We start from the raw sequence: 21,737 nt of genomic DNA on the forward strand, positions 1-21,737 counted from the left end.
CAAGTGCCTGCAGTTAGGGACTGGAATGGAAGCACGTGTCACTTCCAAGGTCACTTCCTGGAGGAGGCATTTGCCTGGCAATGAGAAGTTTACACAGGGGACATTGAGAAAGATGAACTGCTCACAGTGGCAGCCTCAGTAAAGGTGAGGGAACACTGGGTTCGCGCAGAAATGGAAAGTTCCCTGGTTTACCTGAAACAAAGGGCATGCATAGGACAATCCAGAAAGAAAAAAACAAAAAGTATTGCAAATGCACTCACCTGTCCAGCAGGTGAAACACATTTCACCTTTTATGTGTTTCCTGAAGGTCTCATACCCCAGGCTCTGCTCTAGACTCTGGGTGTTAAGTGGCAAGCAGAGCAGACAAACTCCCTGCCAGCAAGGAGCGCTTGTTCTAGAGGCATGCTGCTGCCAAGCTGTGCTCCGTCGTGTCTGACTCTTTGCGACCCTATGGTCTGTAGCTCGCCAGACTCCTCTGTCCATGGGATTTACCAGGGAAGAATTCTGGAGTGGGTTGCATTTCCTCCTCCAGGGGATCTTACTGACCCAGGGACTGAACCCAGGTCTGCCGCGTCTCTGGCATTGCAGGTGGATTCTTTACTGCTGAGCCACCTGGGAAGCCCATGTTCTAGTGGGGAGACAAATAAAACAAATAAATGAATACATAGTTACTCAGGAATAAGAGAGCAAGCTAATGGATAGACGCTGGATAGTGGCAGGGGTGGATTGAAGACTGCTACTCTTTTTAGAGCCAAAAAGGAGAGTCTCTGAGCAATAGACAGATCAGAAGACCAGAAGGAAGTGGTATGTGAATTCTATGCGGCAAATACCCAAAGCTTATTCTCTTATCAGGAAATTAAAGGATTAGAAACCCTTTTTGGTGAGAAATAGTTTTAAATAATACACTATGAAGTCACCTGGACCCTACTCATCTTCCTCTTCTGGAACTCAGTAGCTCAATCTGACAGCCTCTTCTCTCCATTCTCTGTCATCACTCCCATTCTCACAGGTAGGGGAGAGTTCTGAGCGCACACAGACAAACACGACTGGGCTGGGTCTGGTGACAAAGTCACAGAACCACTCCCAGCTTGCTACACTTCCTCATCCCCCCCTCCCCCACCACAAAATGAGACTTCCAAGAACTGGCACCAAGGGCCAGTTGACCCCAGTCTTCCCTGTGGCTCAGAGGGTAAAGAATCTGCCTGCAATGAGGGAGACCCAGGATCGATCCCTGGGTGGGGAAGATCCCCTGGAGCAGAGAATGGCAATCCACTCCAGTAATCTTGCCTGGAGAATCCCACAGACGAAGGAGCCTGGTGGGCTACAGTCCGTGGGGTCGCAGAGTCAGACACGACTCAGTGACGAACACTTACCCCAGTCACCTGTTTCCCTCCTCCGTCCTGCCCCGTGGTTCCCCTTTAGCCATAGGAAATTCCACTCTGAGGGATTCCGTTCAGGCCTGTGCCTCTGGCCCCAAGTATAGGCCACCTCCTTGGTTTTGCTCCTTCTGCTTTATTAGGGTTGGAATGATAAAATATAAAAAGAGGAAAGAAATGAATGCTTGAGAGCTAAGTAGGATTTAACCATGGTAGGATTTGAATGTCAAACCAAAGCACAGGTTACATACAGAGACGCACCACGGAGAAGGCATGAAAACCAGTGTGTGAAGGAGGCCTAAGGACAACAGGAGCCAAGCCTGTTACATTTCACGTGAGAAAACGTGTGTGTGTGTGTGGCCCTTTAATGTACTAGGATCTAAACAAAACCCCAGACAAGCCTTGTAAGAGGTCCGGTGGCCTTTAGGCTGCCAGAGGGCCACACACCGTCTCTACACGGGAACTGCCCCTGTGTGTGAACAGGGGAAGAACCCATGGAAAGGTTAGGCACAGGGGCATGGCGTGATCAAGTGAGTGTGTGAGTGTGAGTGCGTGAGAGTGAGTGCGTGAGATTCGCTTGGTCGTGTCCAACTCTTTGTGACCCCATAGAAGGCAGCCCACCCGGCTCTTCTGTCCATGGAATTCTCCAGGCAAGAAGACTGGAGTGGGTTGCCATTTCCTTCTCCACATGGCATGATCAAGCAGTGTCTGAAATAATCTGCTGCCCGGCACCATGTAGGCCATTGTGAGGAGTGATGAGGGCATGGTCTGCTTTCATGATTGTGGAGAACAATTTTTTATGTTGGATACAAAAAGATTAAGAAGGAAGAATCAACAAAAGTTGGTAGCAAACCAGAGTGGAGCAGAATCAAAACAGCGATATGGTCCAAATCATGGACAGCGGCGGAAGACGTGAAGCAGATGAAGCTAAAGCAAAAGGCTCCAGTCTGGGGAAAGAGGACAACGTGTGAGTTGTTAGCAGATCATCTGTGCCAAGGCCGTCCACCGGGCTGTTGGAATTGCAGCAGCAGAACCTGGAAGGAGAGACTGGGAGAGAGAGGTGGGATGGTTGAGGGTAAATGAGAAAACTCCTTAATGAACATATTCTCTGAGAGAAAGAGTAAAGTGAGACAAGAGCAGAGAACAGAGGCTTTTTCTCTGTGGAAGGCACATACACAGGGTGGAGAGGAAGAGAAGACTCATGAAAGATGGGGAGACGTAAAGGTGGGACACAGCCCCTTTATGCCCAGGAGGCAGGCAGTTTACAGACGGAGGGAAGGGGGTCTAGCACCTCTGTTAAAGGCCATTAAACCTGGCTGGGAGCTACCCTTTCCAAGTGGCTGGACCAAAGTCAGATTTGTTATCTTTTCCAAGTGGGTGGACAAAGGTCAGATTTCACGGTAATATGGTATGGAGAAATTAACTGAGAACACAGAGTCAGTCCGGCTCTCCTGCCCCACACTCTCACAGCCTCATACCTTATGTTCTGTAAACAGCAGTATTGCTGACCTTGGTAGCAATGGGCCTGCGTGCCCCTTTGGCCACGGGCCACTTTTGTCTGTGTTAGTATACCAACGTTCTTTGAAAACTCGCTGTTGCTGCTGCTACTGCTGCTGCCCGGAGAAAATAAACATGTGTGCAGTCCCCACAGCTCCTGAGCCTTCTTCCAACTTCCCTGGTCATGCCTTATCTACCCTGGGTTCAGTAAAGAGTGAGAGTGGCAAGACATAGGGACACAGCATGGGGAGGAATTCAATATCATGTCTTAAAATAACCCAGCATCAAAATAAAACAAAGCTAGGTTCTGAAGGTTTTGCACCTGGGGACACGGGGGTGGGGAAGATTAAACAGCAAGAGCAGCAGCCGCTGGGGTATTGGAGTCCTATCTGGCCTTGCCGTGGTCTGGCTTTTACTCTGAAGCTGCTTGTTCATTACAGTTATGCAAAGTTCTGAACCCTGCCGGAAGAGAAAGTGAAAGCAGAAATAAGTTCCCCTCCATTCAAATCTGCAACGACGTGGATTGAGGTAACACAGCTACATTTCTCTTGAATCTGTCTTAAAATCCTCATCTTTCAGTGAAAATAATGACCTGAACTGAAGGTATGAAACTTCTGTGTTGAGGAGCTCTTGTAATCTAAGCCGGGGATCTGGGGAAGGTGGGTGTATCTGGTACTGCTGTTTTAGGACGAATGTGCAGTTAGGATGAGATTTAAGAATCCATTTGACTGACTCACTCTCTTTTGGAGAGTCTCTTAGCTTTTCCCAAATGTTTGCTGCAGTTCTTGGATCTTCTATCTCCGTGTATTTTGTTCAATGCAGCAAAGCACCATATAAGGGAAACTCCACTGACAAGTGGGCCAAGAGCTACATTTCAGTCCTGATTCTGCTTCAGACTTCCTGTTTGATTCTGGGAGACACACTCACCCTCAGTTTCTTTATCTCACTGAGATCTCGTACTAGCCAGCCTTTAAAATTCTTACCAGTTCTAAAGTTAAAGGCCACATCAGTAAATATTGAGGCCTTTCTCTCTTCTCTTACCAAAAAAGAAATATATGTATATATATACTTTTCCTTTGGTGTGTCTGCTACACGTGGGGGAGAGGCTCCATAATTTAGGCCAGAGAATGTGTTATAATAATTACAATAATTTAATGTTTAACATTCATTATATGCTTTCTGTATGCTAGTTGCCGTGCTGTACCAAATTCTTCATGTGAATTATTTCACTTAATTCTCCCAATGTTAGTGTAAATCATTACACTATTTTAGAGGTGAGGAAACTGATGCTAAAATAAAAATCAGAAAATTTGCCCAAGATCATTCAGCATAAGTACAATGACGCTAGAATTGGAACCCTTGCACTCTGATTCCCAGGCCTGGGACCTAACAAACAAGTTATTTCATTTTTTAAATCATCAGAAATTCAAGCTAATTGACCAGTTATGGTTTTATGTATCAGAGGCCCTTGAAACATCGGGATTTGGTAGCAATAATTTAATACTTGTCTAAAAAAGAGGGCAGAAGTGTTGTTTTTCAACCATATTTAACCATTATTTTCTTTGCTTCTTCACTAATATTTGTTGATCTGGATTAATATTGCAAATTGCAGTAACTCTTTAGACAATTAATTCAAGAGAATATGTTACTGATTTGAAAAAAGGAAATGGAAAGAGAGCCATTCATGGGTTTAAGGTGAAGCAGGGAGGAGGTAAATAGAGGCAAATGTTTTCAACATTTGCCCACATCATTTCGTGAGTGTGTCTGGACATCTGAAAGTAAGCTGCACAGGTGTCTCTATTTCGTCTTATAAGTCATGAAGAATATTCAATATTCTTGGGATACTAGATGTTAATATCTAGATACTACACATGGGGGAGAAGTTCCACAATTTAGGCCATAGAATGTGAGTTATAATAATCACAATAATTTAATGTTTAACATTCATTACATGCTGGGTATAATGAACTAAATACCTAAATTATTTAGTGGTGGGTGTCAGAACTGAATACCTAAACTACAACGTATATTGTTTGTCCTTATTTTATATGTTTTGTAGTGTTACCCTTCTAATGAGAAGAAATTGCCTTAGTTTTATTTACAGAGGCAGTGAGTTCAATTTGATTTGTGTTTTCAAAGGTAGCCTGTGATGAAGACCAAAGTAACTTAACATTAGTTAACAGCTTAATAATTACTTAATAATAACTTAATAATCAGTTTGAATATTATAAATCCAAGCTTATTTCCATGGTTTTTGATATATTGGAAATAAACTGAAATAAAAGTTTAGCTTTAACAGTATTCTGTATACCAGCAACTTCACTTGCTCAGTCGTGTCTGACTCTTTGCAACCCCGTGGACTGTAGCCCACCAGGCTTCTTTGTCCATGGGATTCTCCAGGCAAGAAGACTGGAGTGGGTTGCCATTTCCTTCTCCAGGGGCTCTTCCTGACCCAGGGATTGAACCCAGGTCTCCCATATTGCAGGCAGACGCTTTAACCTCTGAGCCACCAGGGAAGTCTCTACAGAATAGGGCCATTCAGCCAATCTTATTTATCAAAAGAGGTGAAATTCAATGCCATTAATGATAGTAATATCTAGTATCCCAAGAATATTCACTATTCTTCATGACTTATTAAGACGAAATAGAGACGGCTGTGCAGTTTACTTTCAGATGTCCAGACACACTCATGACACGATGTGGGCAAATGTTAAAAACGTTCAGCATGCAATGCCTTACACACCTACCATCTCTTCATTGCACAGGAATGCAGAAGGGATTCCACAGATGCAATTTTAAGGCAGAGTCCTTTCATTTGAGTTCTAAAAATGTTTATTTGTAATAACCAGATGATAGCTCACTTTCTACTTTATTTTGTGGAGATTTGGCCTCATTATGACAAAGTAGATTTTCCCCTTTCACATATATCCTTTTGTTGTTTTAAGGTTTTATTTATGAATTGAAATGTTTTTATTTTCATGCTATACATGCTTAATTTTTTTCTTTCTAGATTAAATCTGTTTATTGAAACATATTGTTCGGATCCTGAATGACCTAACTGGAGCCAACACGGTGCTACGGAGGACTATTAGATTTAGCCTGAACATTTGTCTTCCAGAAAATTGATTTAGTATTCTATTCCTCTGTCATGGCTAATTCATGCAGAAAATTAATATTTAATATTTACATAGTATTTTACTGCTCAGCAGTCATCATGCCCCAAATATGTATTTGTTCTCAGTTCACAAGTTCACCTATTGATCAGTTCAATAAGGACCCCAAGGCTTTTCCAGTAGCCACCAATGGGGAAATATTTCCTTGGCATGAGCTAAGGCTCCCCACTGTGGTCATTCCCCTCCACTATGACCTTCTCATTCACCCAAATCTCACCTCCCTGGACTTTGTTGCATCCGAGAAGATCGAAGTCTTGGTTCGAGATGCTACCCAGTTCATCATCTTGCACAGCAAAGATCTTGAAATCGTAAATGCCTCTCTTCAGTCAGAGGAGGATGTGAGATACAGGAAACCAGGGGAAAGCCTAACTGTTTTGAGTTATCCTGCTCATCAGCAAATTGCCCTGCTGGTTCCAGAGAAACTTAGGGCTGACCTGAGATACTCTGTGGCTATTGACTTCCAGGCCAAGCTAGCTGATGGTTTTGAAGGCTTTTATAAAAGCACGTACAGAACTCTTGGTGGTGAAACAAGGTAAGAGGCAGCTCCAATTGTTTACCGTCTTTTGTAATACTTTCCTTATGGGTTATGTCTCTACCAGTAGCCATTTATGAAAAGTCAAAAAACACCTGGAAAATTCAGAAGGAGAAGCTCTGCCATTCCTAAAGTAAGTCACGATAAAGATGAAACGACAGAACCAGAGGCATAAATTGCTAGAGGAAAAATAACCAACAGGAAAGGCCAGTATTTGACTATGACAAGATTGACATGCTTATCTGCTAGGGGAAATGATCTGTGCAGAGAGAGCTAAAGTATGGAAGGCTTCTCAAAGACGGTGAGCCTAGATCTGAGACCAAAAGGAAATGTGCGTAAGATTTGGGTTAGGAGGGAGGAAGTGAGATCATGTACTTCGCCCAAAAACAGCATAACTCAGATCTAGAAGGCAGGAACAAGTTAGTTTGGAGAACTGAGAAATATAGTCTATTCCATCAGCTCATACTGAACACATGCTATGTGCCAGCACCATTCCAGGCACTGAGTGTATAGTAGCGAGATATAGATGAGGAGTTTGGAATAATTTAGCTGAGTGGTCAGAGAAGTTCTTGCTATGGAGGAAGTATACTTAAACTGAGATCTGAACTTTTTTTTAAAGGAGACAATCCTGAAGACACCTAAGTGCACAGTGTTCCCAGGAAAGGCATCAGCAAGTGCAAAGTCTGTAAGGCAGGAGTAATTGAGAGATGAAGGCCAGCGAGGGTGAAGGAGACATGTAGAGGAGAGAGAGGTCAGATCATGCAGAGACTTAGAGCCTCTTGTGTTAGGCTTTGACTCAGGGACCATGGGAAGTCATTGGAGAGTTCTGATGTGATGTATGTTTTATAAAGATAACGTGTATGTTGATGGTAGATTATAGAGAGGAAAAGGTAGAAGCAAACTCGTCTTTCAGGAGGTTGTTGCAGTTGTTCTTGTTCGGGTCAGAAAGGATGTTGGTTTGGACTGGCTGGTGGCGCTTCTTATGAAATGACTGAATTCAGCATTTGTTCCAAAGAAGGGTAAAATAGAATTTGCTGACACTGGTTATGTAAGGCAAGAGGAATCAGTGATGCTTCATGGGGGTGGGGGGATGACTGACTTGGCTGTCCAGGGCTAGGGTCCATCTCAGGGGTAAAAAGGAGTCTGGTTTTGGTGTTCTCCTCTTTTTTTCAGCTGCTTTCAATTGCCAATTTGAGAACCCCCAGTACAATGGCTTTGGCATACAGGGGGAAGGGGGTGTCTTTCTCATGCAACAAGAAATCTGGAAGCAGAGCCTCCCAGGTTTGCTCCAAAGTTCACTAATATTATCCAAGACGTAGACTCCTTTTAACTTTCTGCTTAGCCATCTTTGGTAGATGACTTTCCTCTTAATACAAGATGATTCCTGCACCTCTAGGTATCAAGTTCACATTCCAGGCAGGAAAACAGGGAAATGGGAAAGAGAAAAATGCTAAAAGAAACATTCCAGTTGAGTCTGACACCTTTTCCCAAGCTTTCTCATCCAGTAATTTCAACTAGATCAGAACAAGTTATGTGCCCACCAAGCTGCAAGAGAATCTGGAGAAATGATTCTTTTATCCAGAGACATTGCCTTCCTGAACAAAATCAGGATTCTGCTGAAACTGAAGAAGGGGAATGGGTATTGGTAGGTGATTTTAGCAGCTCAGTGTCTCCTGCCACAGTGTCTCCTCTCCCCTTCCCCACCCCAGATGCTTACTGCCCTCTGGGACTCACGCATGCACCCCACAGCCCCCAGCAGTCCACTGAGGACAGCCCGTCCCCAGCCCATTCTTACCCTCCGCCTGGGAATGCGTTTCCCTCATTGTATCCTCAGTTCTCAGAGGCCTGTTCTCAGGTCTGGCACAGTATTGGATAGGAAAATTACCAACTCCTCACTGAGGCGCCACAGCACTAGTGATGATTTATTTCACTTTCTCAACTGACAAAACCTTCACTTAAAGGAAATACAATTTAAGGATATCATTTAGGGAGACGAGGGAGACCAGTTCAGTTCAGTTGCTCAGTCATGTCTGACTCTTTGCGACCCCATGGACTGCAGCAGGCCAGGCCTCCCTGTCCATCACCAACTCCCAGGGTTTACCCACACTCATGTCCATTGAGTCGGTGGTGCCATCCAACCATCTCGTCCTCTGTCATCCCCTTTTGCTCCCTCCTTCAATCTTTCCTAGCATCAGGGTCTTTTCCAGTGAATCAGCTCTTCACATGAAGTGGCCAAAGTATTGGAGTTTCAGCTTCAACATCAGTCCTTTCAATGAACACTCAGGACTGATCTTCTTTAGGATGGCCTGGTTGGATCTCCTTGCTGTCCAGGGGTCTCTCAAGAGTTTGTTCCAGCACCATGGTTCAAAAGCATCAAGTCTTTGGCACTCAGCTTTCTTTATAGTCCAACTCTCACATCCATACATGACTACTGAAAAAACCATAACCTTGACTAGATGGACCTTTGTTGGCAGAGAGGGTTGTTTTTTAGAGTAGCAGCTTGAAAAGTAACTACTTTCCAGCATGTCTCTCGTAATTAACTGAAGGCTATTTCCAACTCATTCTATGATTAATTTGTCTGCTCTCTTCATACTCAGTTACCTAGTAGGTCTTAATGTGTAGGATGATTTGCAGGACAATGTCAATGGAATTTTATGACCTCTCTGTCTCTCTTTTTCTTATTTACACACACATGCGCACACACACAAGTTAAAATGCAAAAATAATTCAGTCGACAATAATTCTTTGAGAAGCAGGAAGTCACTACTTTACACGCAGCACTAAAATTAATTGTGTAAATAGCAAAGAAAATCTTAAACTTTTGACTTTTTCAGTGTTAGACTTTCTAAACCAAAATTTCACATTAATAAAAATTATTCCAGGTACTTGGGATTCCTTTAAATGTTTAGGAACTGCTACCAAATCCAAGTAACATCAAGGCCCCAGATAAGACAGTTAGATCCCCAGCCTCACTTTTCTGGTCTGAAGTAGGGAATTAAACTGAGGCAAAAATTATCCTAGCAGCTCCTCTTTATTCCCCTCCTGGTCCTTCTCACCCTTTCTCTGTCCCTTGAGATTTTCTACTCTGCCCTCCTCCTCCAGTGGCAATATGCTCTCTAGGTTGGCTTCCTAATTAAAGTCTTCAGGTCCAAAGAATAAATTTGTAATTACACCATTTCAAACATCTTCAAAGTGATGGGGTATAGAGGTTTGCCAGGATATCTACCTACCTGTTATAGTCTGAAAACTGGAGCTGCTTTGCTTGCAAGTAGAGAGAGCTAGAAATGTTTAAGCGGAGCTTGGGTCCTCCAGGAAGAACCTTAGCCCAGCTCCTGCCTCTAGTAGGAGGAAAATTGAAGATGTAGTTTCCATGCAGAGCTGCCCAGGGATGAAGCTAAAGCAGCACGTGGCCTGACTTCTTCCTCTTCCCTGTCCTGCTTCCTCTACTTCTTGTCTCTTGGGCAGCATGGTCTCATAAATTAGGGTCTGCTTCCTGGGAACACAACCTAAGACATCACTCATCTCACAAATATTCAAAGGGCTGATTGAGACCTGCTCAGGCTTATTGATGATACTAAACTATTAACTTCTAGTCAATTTTGAAGTCAAATTGGGCATATCTGTTGAGAGGGTAACAGGCAGGAAGGTCAGGGGTCTCCAAATGGAGGAAATAGGCTTTACGTGTCAGACATTTTTTGATCTCTCTCTTAAGCAGCAGGAGGAAACAAACTACAAGTGTTAGGTTTTTTTCCCTTCTCTATACAAATTTAAAAAGAGGTTTCTTTTAAAATTCTGTGTTGCCATAATGACACCTGGTTCCACCTGAACTTTACTTTTCTCAAACCTTGAGCTAACCAATGCATTTTTCTTATGGCAATGTTTTTCTTAAGCTGTGTTAATGAACTATGTATTTACCCTAGACTCTGTCTTCAAGTTGGTTCCACCTAAGACTCAGAACCAATTTGACAAACCAGTAAGTTTTCCTCATACAATTGCTCTCCTAATCTATGTCAATGAAACCATGTATTTGCTTGGAAACCTGCCTTTCAAGATTTCATGGCCTGGGATGACTCACCTTGTGCCAATGTTATCTCAAAACGCATGTTGTGGGTGAGGGGCCTGGTGTCACTCTGAGTTTTGACACATTTCCTTTCTCTAGTTAGCAGCCTGCTGGTAGCTATATAACATCCAGCTAAAGACTAGCAGGGGGGCACTCTTTCTGCCCCCTGCTGATGTCTATGTCAGAAGCTTTCTCTATCTCTTTCACACTTTAATAAAACTTTATTACACAAAAACTCTGAGCATTCAAACCTCTTCACTGGCCCCAGCTTGAATTCCTCTCTTCCAGAAGCCAAGAATCCCGGCGTCTTTCACGGCTCAGCAGCGACTTTTCACTATCTCAGCAATTTGTCAATACTAGGTAACAATCCTAGTAAATTCACTTAAGTTCTCAGAGCTTCAATATCCTTATCTGCCATAAATATGAAGACAGTCATGTAAATAGAGTGCCCGGTACAGTGAATTATTATGATTGGCAGCTGCTAAAGTCAGACATGACTAAATGACTGAACTGAACTGAAACAAATTTTACCTTCATTTTCTTCAAAAACTAAGAGTCACTAAGATTATAGTTTGAGAAATCAAACATATCACCTCCAGGTTTGATAAGCTGTGTTTTGAAGATAAAATTCTTTCCCTTTCTTTTATGATTTCACTTGTGTATTCCCACTGGAATGTACTTCTTTTCATAGAACGATTGCAGTAACGGATTTCGAGCCAACCGAGGCACGAATGGCTTTCCCTTGCTTTGATGAACCATTGTTCAAAGCCAACTTTTCAATCAAGATAAGAAGAGAAAGCAGACATATTGCCCTCTCCAACATGCCAAAGGTATTGCCACTTTCAGAAACTTTGGGAAATTGTTCTCAAAATGAACTTTGGTTTTTGTTGTGTTTTAATATTTGCTTTGTTTGCAGGACTTAAGCCATTAATTTGTTCTTACTCCATCTACATATTGCATAATAACTCCAATCCGTCTATATTTTGAAATCATTCTGTTTGGGCATTGTTACATAAGAAAATTTTTGTTTTAAAGAAAGTGATTTATATTTCACTTGTGTTTATATGGAAGCAGTGTTCTTTTAAATCAGTGTTACTTGGCCAGCGATGAAATTCAGAATCACCCAGAACAGCACTTCTCAAACTTTAATGTTCGGATGAATCATCTGAAGATCTTATTAAAATTCAGATTCTGATTCAGTTGGCCTTGCTGTGAGGCTCAATATTCTGCCTTTTTATTAATAGCAAGTTCCCAGGTGGTACCACTGCTGCTGATCCAAGCACCACATTTGGAATTAAGGATCTAGAGATGCTCCATTGGCCCATCCTGCAAATTCTGATCTAGGAGTCTGTGATAGAACTTAGAAATCTTTTTAAGTTCCAAGAGTAGTCCTTAAAATTATTTATGAAAATTATTTGAAAATCATATGAAAAGCTACAAACTTTTTAATTGAAAGAGACCTCTGAACACTTTTATTTGGCTCATATTTATGCTCAAAATGCAGAGACTCTGAATGACACAGTAGACCCTTGAGTCTTATTTGATATTTCCTCACTAATGATGTACTTGCCTTTTTTGCTGTTGAACAAAATGTAAAATGTTTCTCCATTGCTACCTAGAAAGTTGGATAAAAATAGAGGCCCTCCTGACAGTGCTTCAGGAGGATGAGCCCAGAAGCAGCCAGATCATCATAACCCAGCCAGTGACTCCAGCCCATTTTCCTCTCTGCCCTCTTCGGTGACCGTCTTCTGTGGATAAAGCAGGAGATGAGTTCATAAGCTAGAAACTGAATTTCCCCCAGATTTCTGTTTAACACTGGAAAGGTTTGAAATGCTTGCAGAGCAGATCAAGGGGGAAAGTAACACATTCCACATGACATATATCCCACCATTTTTTTTTTTTTCATGATCATGCAGACAGCAATTTAATTAGCCTAGTCCCTTTCAGGTAAAAAGGATTTGCTGCTTAACTCCAAGTCTTCTTTTTAATGGAATGTTCATTTAAGGGCCATTCAGTCTGTTTCCTGGCAGCTTTTTATTACTATAATTTTTCACATGAATCATCATGGAGGATAAAGTAAAAATACAAATAGTAATGCCTTTTAATTAAAATGTGATGCAAACATAAATTGTCATTTTGTTATATTAGAATTTCAGCTTTCTGAAATGTTCAGTGTCTCATATTTAAGAAAAATAAGTGAAAAAAATTTAAATATTTTATATAATCCTTGAACTTTGTATTGCTTCAGTTGACTGGGCCAGTTTTCTAGATCATGGCTTTTTCAGTAAACACTGGCTTAACTTTCTGCTCCATATTGGCACGCCCTACCCAAGCTTCCCTGGTTATCCAAAAAAAACAAAAGTGGGGATAGAGAGAGCTGAAGTAATGCTATGATCATACTCTTTGGATAATACCGGTGGCACTTAAGATGGGTTGTGGACTGGTGAGATGTAACACATAATACGTTCTCAGTTAGCTTATTTTGAGAAGAAAAGAATACAAGTTAAGAATACGAGAAAGTGAGGAGTCAGCCAAGTGCTAGGAGAGGCAGTGCTTATCTCTGGGGCATTCCTTTGTCCCCTTCATTCCTTAAGGGAACACACGCCTTCTGGTGACACTTGCCATGTAAGTAGAATCCTGAGAACTTGAGAAAACAGCTAACTCCTTCTCTAGCAACAAGTGTTTTATACTTGGAGCTTACGTCACCATCCTGGAAGAACTTACGCTAACACCGCAAACGCTTCTATTTAAGGCAATGCTAATCTACATGAGTGACTCCAGGTTCCCGAACCAAATTCAGCTTCCATGGGCTGCATCTTTACCTAGGAGGAAGAGATAAATCACAGGGAATGCCCACCTGTCTCCTCACCAGCCCTGCCACCAGCTGTCCAGTGTCACAGACCCATGTCTCCATGGTCCCACAATCTTTCCTCTTCCTCTCCTCACCCATCTACACACTTGTCTAAATGGTTTTGCTGCTAAGCTTGGTCGGAGGACCACAATAATAGTGTCCCCTCCTCAGCCCCTACCATAACCTCTCCTCTGCTAGGGGAATGTACCCATAGAACTGTGGTTCAATCAGACTCCTTACAAAGGAGATTGTTTTTGGACAAAATTACCTTTCAGATAGAGGTGAAACTTAAAGCCCTATATATACTACCACTTTTTCTAGGGTACTTGGTCAGTGTTTCCTACTTTCTTGGAACTTAGGAATTGAATTTTTGATAGAATTCTGTAGAATCAAATTCTGTAGAATTTAATAGCACAAACATTTGTCATTGACATACGCTAGGCAGTTTGTGATAATCCTTCAAGCTATTTTTTCTCGCCAAAGCAAACTGCAATCTTATACAAACACACAAAATATGCTTAATAATCTCTGGTTAGCACTGCCACAACCCTGATGCCTTAAAAGGGGCTTGGAGGGGGTGAGCAAGAAGCCAGTTGAAGACTTGTTACCAATTTGAAGAAAGTGGTATTTTCAGATAACGGGATCTGTGTCCTTTCAGAATTCAGGGGCATTATACCATGGTGAAGACCATCTTTGGAACCAGCTATCTGGAGCAAATAAAGATAAAATTCAGTAATTACTCAGTGAATTTGATGGATGCAGCTGACCAGTCTATAGACTTAAAACTTTTTACTTCCTCAGTAGATAGGCAGAAGCTTAAATTACTAATGACCTCCTTGGCTTGACTGCTTTCATGGCTGAATCAATGAAGCAAAGATAAAATAAGGCTATGACTCAAGCTGTCACACAGCAAGTGCCAGAATGAGCAATGTCTTTGGAGTCACACAGCCGTATCGACATCTTGGTCCTACAGTGAAACTAGCCGTGTGATCTTGGGCAATCAGTTAACATTTCTGAGACTCTGTTTCTTCACCTATCAAATTATACCTACCTCATACACACATAATAGGAGGATTAAAAGATGATGCAAAACATCCAGCACAGTTCTGCTTCCCATTTCCTTCTGCAACAGAGATTTTATTTATTAGGTAACAAAGGGAAGGGGACTATTCTCTGGCACTTTTGCTTAGAAGTACAAATGTTGAGTTGATGCCAGTGTTGGAGATGATTGCATTTCAAGACTATGGAACCATCTAAGATATTTCTATGCTTTCAAGCAACAAAATAGGCATCATTTTCAGGTCCCTAAAGTAGCACATTGTGTCTTCGAGGAAGTCTAGAGATAAAAGAAATAGAGGGAGGCGAAGCCATAGAATGTTGTGAAGAGTCCTCTAATCTATATGGATATCACACGTCCTTCAGAACATCAAGCTCTCCTCTAACTTACATAGCCTATGTCATAGGCATTCTTGTAAAATGCTCCAGTTTTCAAATATCGATTCTTTCACTTCCTGTAGGTTAAGACGATTGAACTTGAAGGAGGCCTCTTGGAAGATCATTTTGAAACTACTGTAAGAATGAGTACCTACCTTGTAGCCTACATAGTTTGTGATTTCACCTCTGTGAGTGGTACAGCCTCATCAGGGGTCAAGGTGAGTTTGAGTTCTCGTTTCATATACAGTGCAGAATAGTGTCCTGAAGGCAATGAGCTGTTCTTTAAAATTTCCCCCCTTATTATCAAAATATCATGTAAATATATTATTTACAAAAATGGAGAGAGATAAAAAGTAAAATAACCTGTGAGCACTACGGGGGCGTGTCCTGGTGTATTCCAAGTATTTTCTGTAAGTCTGTCAGTATACGACTGTATATAATAACAATATATACTGTATAAATCAATATATACTTTTTCAAATAATACGCAATTATTTTAGCTCACCATGCTGCTGCTGCTAAGTCGCATCAGTCGTGTCTGACTCTCTGCGACCCCATAGACGGCAGCCCATTAGGCTCCCCCGTCCCTGGGATTCTCCAGGCAAGAACACTGGAGTGGGTTGCCATTTCCTTCTCCAATGCATGAAAGTGAAAAGTGAAAGTGAAGTCGCTCAGTCGTGTCCGACTCTTAGCAACCCCGTGGACTGCAGCCTACCAGGCTCCTCCGTCCATGGGATTTTCCAGGCAAGAGTACTGGAGTGGGGTGCCATTGCCTTCTCCTAGCTCACCATAATATGCTATAAAAATTAAATGGCATTAAGTATTTTTCTATAATATTAATGATTGCATAGTACTGTACTCTAATGCATAGAGGTACCATACAGATTTTTTAATCAGCATCTTATTCTAGGACATTTACATTGTTTCCAATTGTTTTCTATAATTTTATTTCCTTAATGAAAGGAGGTCTTCATCATTTTTAGAGCATTCATTGTTTACAAAAAGTTACAGTACCCAATAATTGGGGCTTCCCAGGTGGTGCAGCAGTAAAGAATCCACCTGCCAATGCAGGAGACACAAGGGACACGGTCTCAACTCCTGGGTCAGCAACACCCCCTGGAGGAGGAAATGGCAACCCACTCCAGTTTCTTGCCTGGAGAATTCCATGGACAGAGGAGCCCGGCAGGGATCGCAAAGAGTCAGACAGGACTGAGTGACTGAGCACAAACACACACAATAATTATCTGATAAAGTTTTGTGAATATCAATAAATACATGAAAAATAAAAAAGAACTCCTTACCCCGAGGAACTGTTACAGACACAAAAATATATTCAAAGAGCCATAAAATAGTGCTTGTGAAAAATAGCAATAAAACATCGATTATAATTTCCATACATACTAGACCTATGGATACGCAGATATATATTATCAGCAATGTGTCTACATGCATCGCTGCATACAGATATATATATGTAGATAGATATAGGTGTGTGTGACGTCAGACTGCACTTTACATTAGGGGACAGGGTCCTGTCAGTTTCCTTGGGTTCATATCCCAGCTCTACAATTTTCCATTTGTGTGACTTGAAGCAAGTTATTTAATCTCCATGTGTTTTCATTGCTTCATTCCTAATATGAAGAAAATAGCTTCTACTTCAGGAGGTGGCTGAGAAGACTAAGTTAGATTTTACTTGTTTTATAAGTATACATTTAGCACAGTGCCTGGTAAGGTACTGTGGCCATTAACTTATCTTTCTTATAAAATTTCTGAGGGACTTCAGTTAATTCAGAGCATGAAAGCAGATTATGAAATGAAAGCAATACTGTACTTGAAACCCAAGAAAACTGGAATCTAACTTTATTTTTTCCACTTACTAGCTAGTAGTTATTGTGCAGGGAGAGAGTGAACCTATCTGGGCGTTTTTGAGTTTAAAGAAAACACAACAGCTTTGGTTTTTGCTTTAGGACCATGATTTTAAGTTACTGAGAGCATTCATTGCGGGGATCTTTCGTTTCCCTGGTATCTTTCTTCAGACAACTCTGGGCAATACTACTCCATGTTTCACCTCTTGAATCCTCACAGAAGCCCTGGGAAATAAAAACACCACTATGATTAATCTATTTTTTAAAATATGTGCTTCTTCTAATAAGGTGGATGAAACTGGAGCCTATTATACAGAGTGAAGTAAGCCAGAAAAAAAAAACACCAATACAGTATACTAACACACATATATGGAATTTAGAAAGATGGTAACGATAACCCTGTATGCGAGAGAGCAAAAGAGACACAGATGTATAGAAGTCTTTTGAACTCTGTGGGAGAGGGAGAGGGTGGGATGATTTGGAAAAATAGCATTGAAACATGTATAATATCATATAAGAAATGAATCGCCAGTCCAGGTTCGATGCAGGATACAGAATGCTTGGGGCTGGTGCGCTGGGATGACCCAGAGGGATGGTACAGGGAGGGAGGTGGGAGTGGGGTTCAGGATGGGGAACACATGTACACCTGTGGTGGATTATGTATGGCAAAACCAATATAATATTGTAAAGTAAAAATAATAATAATAATAAATTAAAAATAAATTAATTAATTAAAAAAATAAAGAAAACGCAACAGAGGGTGGCTCCAATAAGTTAATGAAGGCTTTTCCACCTAATACTAATGTTTTATTGAATACTAATGTTTTATTCCACCTAATGTTTTATTGAAACTCTTCTGGTGCTCATCATTTTGGAAAGCTAATTCTCAAGGGCTGGAATACATGATCTTGATGAACTGAAGTGAGCTCTCATGATGTGAAGGGTTTATATAGCTTGAAATGTACAGATTAACACCTAGGGAATATACTGTAACAGAAAGTACAGGGTTATCTATAGTTTTCAAGAGGGACTTTTTCTTTAATACTTTACAGAACAACTTACCCTCTGTTGATGACATGTTTAACGGTATCTCAATACTTTCTTTTTTTTTTTTAATTTATTTATTTTAATTGGAGGCTTTCTTGAAAAATACAGTCTCCATTTTTGGGTAAAAGTTGTTAGGAATGGAGTCATGCCAAGGAGCTGTCATTCAAAGATCATTCTTCTCACCAAATTTCCCAGGTGTCCGTCTATGCATCTCCAGACAAATGGAGTCAAACACATTATGCTTTGGAAGCATCACTGAAGCTGCTGGACTTTTATGAAAATTACTTTGATATCCACTATCCACTCCCCAAACTGGGTAGGTTCAAATTCTAGATCATTGTCTTTTATTTTAGAACTTGCTTTGATTTCATCCCTCTTTATATGTGATTAAAATGAGCACTGAGGAACTTCAGTTAGCCCAGAAAGCAGTAATTTATACCTGAGAGATGTCTTTGAGTGTAGAAAATAAAGTATTTATGAGAAACCCAAGTACTTGGGTTCATTTTTCTATTCTTTTATTAGGTTTAATATTAAAATATCTGCATTTTATATTAGATTTAAATGGATGAATTTCTGGAGCATATATTTCCTTCTATATCATATTCATATAAGACTAGCAATCTTTTATAAAAGTTGCCAAAGGTTTATGTAAATAGCTGAAAACTGTCCCTCCATTTGTTATCTACAGAGTGTTTGAGGCTGGAAGATAAGACTGTGGCACATACATTTAAAAAAAAGAGAGAGAGAGAGATTTGGAGGAAATAGGTAATTTGAATGTGGTGGTAGTTGATCTTTATATGAGAGGTTGCAAATAGCCCATCTTTGTTGGTTTCCATTTTCTATCTTAAAAAATAAAAGTTGTGATTTTTATGATGTTGCAGAATATATAAAAACACTGACAAATATTATAACATATAGATTAATTTTTAGAGTTTCGGACAGTGACAAAACATTGTTTTCCTTTGGGACTTAACAACACACACCTTATCATGTCCTTCTTCCCCTTTTCTGACCAACTTGGTGCAGTTTTTCTTAGAGAATTAAAGGACTATCAGAAGACATCTCCAGGGGCTTATTCCCATAGTTCTTGAGTCTCGTGGTATCATTATAGTGCAGGTTCTATATACCCTCTAGAACAGACATACTTAATCAGGTTACCCACAGTCCATTGCTGTCCTCTATGTCAAAAATCAAGGAAAGATCAAATAACAGCCATCAACAATCCTAAGTTGTTCTTGAAAAATGCAACCTCAAAGACCATATGAAATGAATGCATTTAAAATAAAGTTAACTGAAAGGAAGCATCCAGTTTAAGAAAAAGTAGAGCAGATATATTTAGAAAACAGAATTCAGCAACACATCAAAAAGCTCATATACCATGATCAAGTTGGGTTAATTCCAGGGATGCAAGGATTCTTCAATATATGCAAATCAATCAATGTGATACACCATATTAACACATTGAAAGATAGAAGCCATATGATCATCTCAGTAGATGCAGAAAAGGCCTTTGACAAAATTCAACACCTATTTATGATTAAAACTCTTCAAAAAATGGGCATAGAAGGAACCTACCTCAGCATAGTAAAGGTCATGTATGATAAGCCTACAACAAACATTATTCTCAATGGTGAAAAACTGAAAGCATTCCCCCTAAGATCAGGAGCAAGACCAGGGTGTCCACTTTTGCCACTGTTATTCAACATAGTTCTGGAAGTCCTAGCTACATCAATCAGAGAAGAAAAAGAAATAAAAGGAATCCAGATCAGAAAAGAAGAAGTAAAGCTCTCACTGTTTGCAGATGACATGATACTGTACATAGAAAACCCTAAAGATAATATCAGAAAATTACTAGAGCTAATTAGTGAATTTAGCAAAGTTGCAGGATACTAAATCAATACACAGAAATCACTTGCATTTCTATATACTAACAATGAAAAATCAGAAAGAACAATTAAGGAATCAATCCCATTCATCATTGCAACAAAAAAAATTAAATATCTAGGAGTAAACTTACCTAAGGAGATGAAAGAACTGTACACAGAAAGTTAGAAGACACTAATGAAAGAAATCAAAGATAATGTTAACAGATGGAGAGGCATTCCATGTCCCTGGGCAGGAAGAATCAACACTGGGAAAATGACGATACTACCAGATTACAGATTCAATGCAATCCCTATCAAATTAAAAGTGGCATTTTCCACAGAACTAGAGCAAAAACTGTCACAATTCATACGGAAACTCAAAAGACCCCCCAATAGCCAAAGCAGTCTTGAGAAAGAAGAATGGAGCTGGAAGAATCAAGCTTCCTGACTTCAGGTTATACTACAAAGCTACAGTCATCAAGACAGTATGGTACTGGCACAAAGACAGAAATATAGACCAATGGAACAAGATAGGAAGCCCAGAAATAAACCCATGCACCTATGGGTACCTTATTTTTGACAAAGGAGGTAAGAATATACAACGGAGGAAAAACAGCCTCTTCAATAAATGGTGCTGGGAAACTGGACAGCTACATGTAAAAGAATGAAATTAGAACACTCCTAACACCATACACAAAGATGCATTCAAGACCTAAGTGTAAGACCAGAAACTATAAAACTCTTAGAGGAAAACATAGTCAGAACACTCGATGACATAAATCAAAGCAAGATCCTCTATGACCCACCTCCTAGAGTAATGGAAATAAAAACAAAAGTAAACAAGTGGGACCTGATTAAACTTAAAAGCTTTTGCACAGCAAATGAAACTATAAGCAAGGTAAAAAGAAAACCCTCAGAATGGGGGAAAATAGTAGCAAATGAAACAACTGACGAAGGATTCATTCCCAGCACATACAAGCAGCTCATACAACTCAAAACCAGAAAAACAAACAACCCAACCAAAAAGTGGGGAAAAGACCTAAACAGACATTTCTCCAAAGAAGACATACAGATGGCTAACAAACACATGAAAAGATGCTCAACATCGCTCATTATTAGAGAAATGCAAATCAAAACCACAATGAGATATCACCTCATACCGGTCAGAATGGCCCTCATCAAAAAGTCTACAAACAATTAATGCTGGAAAGGGTGTGAAGAAAGGGGAACACTCTCTCACTGTTGGTGGGAATGTAAATTGATACAGCCACTGTGGAAGACAGTATGGTGATTCCTTAAAAAACTAGGAATAAAACCACCATATGACCCAGCAATCCCACTCCTAGGCATATACCCTGAGGAAACGAAAATTGAAAAAGACACATGTATTCCATTGTTCATTGCAGCACTATTTATAATAATAGAACACGGAAGCAACCTGGATGTCCATCGACAGATGAATGGATAAAGAAGTTGTGGTACATATACACAATGAAATATTACTCAGGCATAAAATGGAACACATTTGAGTCAGTTCTAATGAGGTGGATGAACCTGGAACCTATTATACAGAATGAAGTGAGTCAGAAAGAGAAAGATATATACCATATTCTAACACATTTATATGGAATCTAGAAAAATGGTACTGAAGAACTTATTTACAGGGCAACAATGGAGAAACAGACATAGAGAACAGACTTATGGACATGGGGAGAGGGGATGAGAGGGTGAGAGGTATGAAAAGAGTAACATGGGAACTTATATTACCATATGTAAAATAGATAACCAACAGGAATTTGTCATATGTCTCAGGAAACTCTAACAGGGCCTCTGCATCAACCTAGAGGGGTGGGATGGGGAGGGAGAGGGGAGGGAGGTTCAAGAGGAAGGGGATACAGGTATACCTATGGCTGATTCATGTTGAAGTTTGACAGAAAACAGCAAAATTCTGTAAAGCAATTTTCCTTCAATAAAAAATAAAAAAAGAAAAAGTAGAGCAGATATAAGCATTTCTAATGGCTTTGGGAAATAATATAA

The 21,737-nt window shown here is 40.5% G+C and overlaps 1 protein-coding gene across 1 annotated transcript in view; it reads left to right on the top strand.

Annotated features, from left to right (window-relative positions):
- Positions 1-3,188: 3,188 nt before the first annotated feature.
- ERAP2 (endoplasmic reticulum aminopeptidase 2) overlaps positions 3,189-21,737 on the top strand; it is a 52,870-nt gene continuing 34,321 nt past the window's right edge. The window contains exons 1-5 of the mRNA XM_055565313.1: positions 3,189-3,401; positions 5,884-6,578; positions 11,330-11,468; positions 15,007-15,141; positions 18,031-18,151. Of these exons, the coding sequence (XP_055421288.1) occupies positions 6,022-6,578; positions 11,330-11,468; positions 15,007-15,141; positions 18,031-18,151 (952 nt within the window). The 5' untranslated portion in view covers positions 3,189-3,401; positions 5,884-6,021. The remainder of the gene's footprint in view (positions 3,402-5,883; positions 6,579-11,329; positions 11,469-15,006; positions 15,142-18,030; positions 18,152-21,737) is intronic.

Source organism: Bubalus kerabau, chromosome 1, assembly GCF_029407905.1.
Source record: "Bubalus kerabau isolate K-KA32 ecotype Philippines breed swamp buffalo chromosome 1, PCC_UOA_SB_1v2, whole genome shotgun sequence".
Classification (NCBI taxonomy): domain Eukaryota; kingdom Metazoa; phylum Chordata; class Mammalia; order Artiodactyla; family Bovidae; genus Bubalus; species Bubalus kerabau.